The 7,500-nt window shown below is 36.7% G+C and overlaps 1 protein-coding gene across 3 annotated transcripts in view; it reads right to left on the reverse strand.

The window, feature by feature from the left end:
• Positions 1-728: 728 nt before the first annotated feature.
• LOC306861083 (transcription factor ETV6-like) overlaps positions 729-7,500 on the reverse strand; it is a 24,023-nt gene continuing 17,251 nt past the window's right edge. For all 3 annotated transcript variants that reach the window (XM_079403158.1, XM_079403159.1, XM_079403160.1), the window contains exons 4-8: positions 7,208-7,339; positions 4,781-5,239; positions 2,893-3,035; positions 2,059-2,159; positions 729-1,195 (exon numbers count right to left, since the gene is read on the reverse strand). In XM_079403158.1, coding sequence (XP_079259284.1) covers positions 1,093-1,195; positions 2,059-2,159; positions 2,893-3,035; positions 4,781-5,239; positions 7,208-7,339 — 938 coding nt within the window. In that variant the 3' untranslated portion in view covers positions 729-1,092. The remainder of the gene's footprint in view (positions 1,196-2,058; positions 2,160-2,892; positions 3,036-4,780; positions 5,240-7,207; positions 7,340-7,500) is intronic.

Below are 7,500 nucleotides of genomic sequence, written 5' to 3' on the forward strand. Positions count from 1 at the left end.
GTGCGGTCGCGTCTGATCCTGCATGCTTGCTGTCACTACAAGAATCAGGCTTTGTTTAGATTACAGTGACTCAATAACTTCTCAATGTCATGTTTGCATGTTTAGAGCTTTCTTTGGTAATACTGTGCAATTAATAATAAATACATCAATCAAATAAATAACGTTAAATAACTAATAAATCTGTCAAATAAAACATTTGAAATAAATTTAAACCAAAACAATCCTAAAAATCCTCAATTTGAAAAATGAAATGAATTTTGTATTGAAACATTGTTAGCTCTCTTCACATCTTGATGTTTGGAGGAACAGATCAAATGTGCTTCCTAAGAAAAATGATTCACTTTGAAACACATTTAAAGTGGCATAACTTGTGTGGTTCACTTCAATGACTGAAATGAGCTTAGCACACAAATAAATAATCAGAATTAAATATTACTAATGCATGAGTTTATTTGCAAAAATCATGTTTTTTTATGTTATCATGTTTTTATTGTTTTGTGTTCGTTAGCTGTATTTTTTTTGTTATTTTTACTTAATCAAAATAAGCCAACTGCAGTTTGATTGAGATTAATTGGAATGCACAATTAAAAAACATGATTTCTGAAAACTGTTAAAAACAGAGTTATCTGTTTTTGCAAATTAATTATATATATATATATATATATATATATATATATATATATATAGTATACAAATAAATGGACATAAAACAAATTCTGTAAACATACCTTTGTCACTTAGTAAAATTTATTGTTGAATTGAATCACATTTTCACCAGCATTCTAGTAATCCCATGTTTATATAAATCACAACAGGTCTTCGTACAATATACTTACCAAAGAGAAAAAAAGCTGCACCAACAATTTCTAGATCTGATTTGAAAAAAGAGCATCGTTTGTCATTAAAATGATTGTCACCGTGAAGTTTGCTGAAGTATAAGACTAAAAAACAGCGAGTAGGATGGGCTTTGACAGATTGAGAGCAGCGCAGTGCAGATCCTCCGTGATCTGGAGGTCACACAGAGGTCAAAGGTCAGGCGGACCGACCGAGGCATCGGTGGCTTTAGAAGTTCATGCTGTGGAGCGGCTCGGCTCAGCACTCCTCCTTCACATAGATCTGATCATCTGTGTCCGACTCCAGGTGCTCCATACGATCCGTCTGCCCACTCATGATCTCATCTGGGGTCTTCATGAACCTGCGGCGCACACACACACACACACACACACACGTGTTTGTTTCTGTGAATTGTGGGTACTTTCCATAGACTTCTATTACTTTTATACTGACCAAACTATATTTTCTGTTTGCATTGTTACACTTTCAGATAAACATCACTTTGCTTATTTTAATAACTTTTTACAATGTCAAAAACTTCAGGTTTTACTATCCTTGTGGGAACATTTGTTCTCACACACACACACACACACACACACACACACATGTTGGGTTTCCATGTTTTATGGGGACATCCCATAGGCGTAATGGTTTTTATACTGTACAATCTGTATGTGCTATTGCCCTACACCAACCCTACACCTAAACTTAGCCCTCACAGGAAACATGCTGCATTTTTAGATTTTCAAAAAACTTTATGCTGTATGATTTATAAGCTTGTTTCCTCATGGGGACCAAAAAATGTCCCCACAAGATTAAGATTTACTGGTATTACTATCCTTGTGGGGACATTTGGTCCCCAGGACGTGATGAATACCAGGTGCACACACTCACACTCACTCACACACACTCACACACTCAAACACACACACAAACACACACACTCACACTCACTCACACTCACACACACACTCACACTCGCTCACACACACACGCTCAAACACACTCGCTCACACACACACGCTCAAACACACTCGCTCACACACACTCGCTCACACACACTCGCTCACACACACTCGCTCACACACACTCGCTCACACACACTCGCTCACACACACACTCGCTCACACACACACTCGCTCACACACACACACACTCGCTCACACACACACTCGCTCACACACACTCGCTCACACACTCACACACTCCTGAGTCCTGACTGACCTGAACAGCAGTCTCTGTCCCGGCTCCTTCCTGATGATGTTGAGTTTGTAGTAGTGTCTCAGCGCCCGTGACATCTTCTCATACGTCATGTTGGTCCTGTTCTGTGTGAGCAACACATCACAACATTAATGTCAACAGATCCCGGCTCACAGACACTCATTTCAGCTCAGAAAACATTGCAGCTTAGTATAGAGCAGGGTTATTATCCTTAAATAAAACTATGAAAACAAATAAAAACTAATAAATATTAACTGAAATAAAATAAAACATTAAAAAAAATAATTATAAATAATTAAATAAAAAAAAATATAAAATAATTTATTCACTATAGTAATTTCCATGACTTTTCCACAATTGTTTTTTAATTTTTATTTTATTCAAATTCATCCTGATTTTATTTGATTTAGTTTATATTTAATGTTTTATATTTATGTACGTATTTATATTCAATATATTATTTTTTATTATTTGATAATTCATTTAAATTTGTAATTAAACTTTTTTAAATTGATTTGACTTATTTTCATTAATGCTATTGATTTATTTAATTTTTTATGTTTAATTTAATTTATTATTATTATTTAATTTTAATTAGTAATAAACTGTTTTAGTTTTAAATATTTTATTTGAATTCATTTTGATGTTATGTTTTTATTTTTTAAATTTAATGCAATAGTTAATATACTGTTATCTTTAATAGTAAATACTATATATTTAAATTTGTAATTAAACTATTTTAATTTATTTAATTTACTCCAATGATTTTATTTTCATTTTGATATTTAATTTAATTTATATTGTTATTATTGGGCAGGTTTTCTGGGCGTCTGGTACCTTATGGTTTCCCCACAGACGGGCCAGGCCGTTGGGGTCCATGATGCGGAAGACTTTGGTATCGCGGTCCTCCCAGCGGATGTAGTTTTCATAGCGACTGTCCGACAGCAGCTGATAGACGTAATCCCACAGGAGCCTGCAGTCTGACACACAACACAATCACAATCACAAACTGTGTCCAGAATCACTCACTCGTTCACTAATCCCTATATAGTGAATGGAAGTTAAGTGCACTATATTAGGAAGGACTGATAGTGATTTATTATATTTAGTATCTCTAAAGTGTCTCTAAAGTGTCATTAAAGTGACAGCCATCAGTTAATATTTGAAGTCTGTTTATGAAGTATTTATATAGATGTTCAGTGTGGAAGAGCTTAAAGAGAGAACACTGAGCTTAATGGGAGCAGCAACAATTTTTAATATATTTCATGTAATATTTATTAAAATGACAGGATTTGTGCTAAATAAATAGTCTTGGTCATTTAGTACGTTCATAAATATTTTAATATGAACAACTATTATTAACAATATCTATAAAATGATACTTTTTCTTATTGATGTCTCACTGAAGCTGTGATTTTCATAGTAGTGTCCTTTAAGTTCACCTTAAAATAATATGAAATCTTTCAAAATTAGAGCACTGTAAAACCACAGACCAGCAATAAACTGTTGATTTATAATATTATGGATATAAAAGTACATGTCTGTGCAGTAATATATTAGCGTAGCACACAATCTTATACAGCTAGTCAGCTAACTGTGTTCTGGAGCATCTGTGCTGTGTTGCTGAAACAGATCTAATGTAATTATTTCCCACATCCAAGAGTGAACACATGGAGACCCATATCTCAGCGTGCAATGATCTGATTGACTTCAAATTATGGGAGGTATATAGTAACAAACACATCAAGTAGGATAATAATTTTTTCTTTTTATAATCTTTTTATAATCTGATCTCAAAAATGGAAGTGTAGCTTAATAGGTACGTTTACCCTATAGGTGATTCATTTTAAATTATCCACCAAATTATCATAATTTTTGTAAATGAAGAAAGACGCAACCTCAGTAAATCAGTAAAATGTTAAACTGTACTGTTGTTAAACCTTATAAACTAATAGTGGAGTGTTTATTTGCAAAGGCTAGCCTGGTATTGCCAGAGCTTGAGATCTTGAAGCTCCGCCCTCTTCTCCGGGAGCAACAGCTCATTTGCATTTAAAGGGAAAGAAACAAAAACAGCGCTTTTTGTCGAATTCCATAAAAGTGGCAATTTTAAACAAGCTATAAAAATGATCTGTAAGGTATTTTGAGCTAAAACTTCACATATATGCTCTGGGGACATCAGAGACTTAATAATAGGACATAATAGGTCCCCTTTAAACTGTGTCAGAACAAATTGATCTTGATAATGTCAGATAACTTTGATAGAAAGGTTGAATAGCTGTCAGATGTTAAATTTAAGAACACAGACAGATAAAACCAATTTAGCTCAACCAATCACCAAGCAATGCTTCATTTAGTTCAGTCTGTGGAGGAGAAACATCACATTAGCAATTAAAGAAAAACACTTCAGCAAAACATGATCAGGTCAAAGTGTCTGAATCATTTTTGATCCCAAATTTTACTGGTAGTCCACTTTATGAAGATTTATTGGGTATAATATGTCACAGTTTAATTTATTTTGCTATCCTCGCTTACATAAGGAACATGAAAGGAATATTCTAAATGTAAACACCTTAATTATAATAGTCTTATTCAGAATAAGGTAAATAATTAGATTACTGATGACCATGGAAACATAGCCACTGAAAGGTGAGGAGTTTGCATCTATGTATCTGTCTCTATGTATCAGCCAGCATTGACCAATCAGCAGAGGGGGGCGGGGTCTCACCTGCGATGCGGCCGATGGGCGTGGCCTGCTCCTCTGGCGGAGAGACAGGCATGATGATGTGATTGCGGTACTGACGCTCGTCCTGCAGGGGGAGCTGGAGAGGCGTCTGATGGGCGAAGTGCGCTTGAACTTTGACCTCGCGGCCGTTCTCCTGAGGCGTGCCGTGTCCGTGCCTGAAGTCGGGGCTCAGCAGCGGGTGCATGATGGTGCTGGGCATGAGCTGGATGACGCGCGGCGGCTCCTCCTGAAGCACACAGTGGCCGTTAGCCGCAGATTGATACACGTCGTCCGGCGGGTGGTGATTGCTGTCGGGCAGCTGTGCGGACGCCTGCTGGAGGTCCTCGGCCGAGCGCAGCGGCGTGGGTAGATGATGGGGCGAGCGTGAGCGATGGCGCAGCTCGATGGTCGGCGGATGCAGGGAATGAGTGTCTGCGGCGCGCGGCGGCCGGCGTACCGTTTCTGACACACAGAGAGAGAGAGCCAACATCAGATTAACATGAACAGATGATACAAAAATATGAAAGTATATAAATATATAAAAAGACCTCTAACACTAGCTCAGTGGTTCTCAAACTGTTTTTACACCAGGTACCACCTCAGAAAATATTTGGCTCTCCAAGTACCACCATAATGAGCAACATTAAAATACAGCAGCGTAGGCCGAATTATTCAGCTACAGCTCTGCACGGTTCAAAAACGAGGCAGTTTTATTCCTAATACGAATATTTATTATTGTCGGCCACTTTTTAAACATTGTAAATACAGTTTGAACATTAACACTGCACTGTGCTTACATACAGGTGCATAAAAAACTGAAATTATTACATTAAACATGTAGCCTACTGTACCTAAAAGTTCAATAAAAACTGTACTGTACTTAAAGTTTAAAAAAAACTACTGTACCTAAATGTAAAGTCAAAAATGTACAGTACTTGATCAAAAAATAAACAGGCATCACCTTGCAAACTTTTTAAGTGTGTTTTAACATGAATTTATATTTAATTCAGTGATTCCTCTGCGCACCACACTTTGAGATCAGTGCACTAGCTTTCTCTGTTCTCTGTTGTAAAGGATTGTATAAACCAGTCCAGGAGAGGTCACTAATGGACAATGTTGAATTGGCCTTATTTTACACTGTTGAAACGATACCAAAAACATGACATTGAGCCCTTGAAATGCCCATTTTACCAGGGGAACCCCACCAAACATGCGTATTTTACCCCCCTGAACGAGATTTTTAGTAAATGAGTGATCGTTTCACTATATAAGACCCTTATTCCTCGGCTGGGATCGTGTAGAGCTCTTTGAAGCTGCATTGAAACTGTATTTTGGACGTTCAAGTTGTTGGCCACCATTGAAGTCCACTATATGGAGAAAAATCCTGGACTGTTTTCCTCAAAACAACTAAATTTGTTTGCGATTGAAGAAAGAAAGACATGAACATCTTGGATGACACGGGGGTGAGTAAAGCATCGGGAAAGCGAACTTATCCTTTAAAGGGGGGTCACCAGATGCAAAATTCAGTTTTACATGGTGTTTGAACTGAAATGTGTGTTGACATCTACCTCAAAATGATCAAATGCACCCAGTGCTTTTTTTAAATCCCCAAAATAATAACCCCTTTCTCAGATCAAACCGTTCACAGATTCTGGCCCCCGATCTACCTCAATGCATCCATGTTTGTGCAAATTAAACGATCAATTCTTTACTGGCACTTTTGATTAATTTAATGCACCCTTGATGAATAAAAGTATTAAATTTCTTAAAAAAAAAAATAAAATAAAAAAAAAACTTTTCAATGAGTGTATTAAATATTGTTTTTAAAACCTTATTTAAAAAACAAAACAATATTAAAATATTTTAAGTAAATTACTGCAAATTAAATTGTAAATATTATTTATTATTTTTAATAAATTATTTTAAGTGCTTCGTGTTTTAATTAATATTTTTGTTGAGAATGTCAAGAAAAATTCACAGATGAATTGAGAGTTCAAAAGAACAGCGTTTTTTTTTAATAGAAATGTTTTGTAACATTATAAATGGCACTTTTAATGTATAAAACATCTTTGTGTGATCTGGTTTTTGCAGAAGTGCCTGCTGTTCACATCTGCACCACAAGAGGATCCCAGAGACCTTCCTTCAGATTCTGGAGATCTTCTGTGATGTTCTGACATGACTCTGCTGAGGGTGAACATGTGTTTACATGCATCATGTGACGCATGCGATCTTCTTTCAGGAAGACTTCTCATATATTCCTGTTGTTGGTCTCTTTTACTCGTCAAACGGCTGATTAACTACAGCAGCGCTTCCTCGTCAGACCGGTTTCTCGGTCAGCATTCCAGACAGGCACTTCCTCTGGGATCGTGTTAAACAGCAGTGTTTTCAGCCTAAACAATCGCTCCTGGAAGCAGAAGAAGAGCAGCTCACCTTCGAGTTTGTGCGTCTGCAGCGGTGCGTCGTTCAGCGAGTGGAAGGAGCCGATGGGAAAGAACAGCGATGAGAGCGAGTGAGGCTTTCTCTGCTTCAGAATGTGCTGCAGGAGCTCGTACAGAACATCACCTGTCAATCAACAACACACACACACACACACACACACGTCTTCAATATACTGCTGCATGATCATGCATCTGCCCCACACCTGATATCTGCAAAATGAAAAAAAAAAAAAGAATTAAACAAAATAAATATTTAATAACTAAATGAATAAATAAACTAAATGA

The sequence above is a fragment of the Barbus barbus genome (assembly GCF_936440315.1).
Source record: "Barbus barbus genome assembly, chromosome: 42".
Lineage (NCBI taxonomy): Eukaryota > Metazoa > Chordata > Actinopteri > Cypriniformes > Cyprinidae > Barbus > Barbus barbus.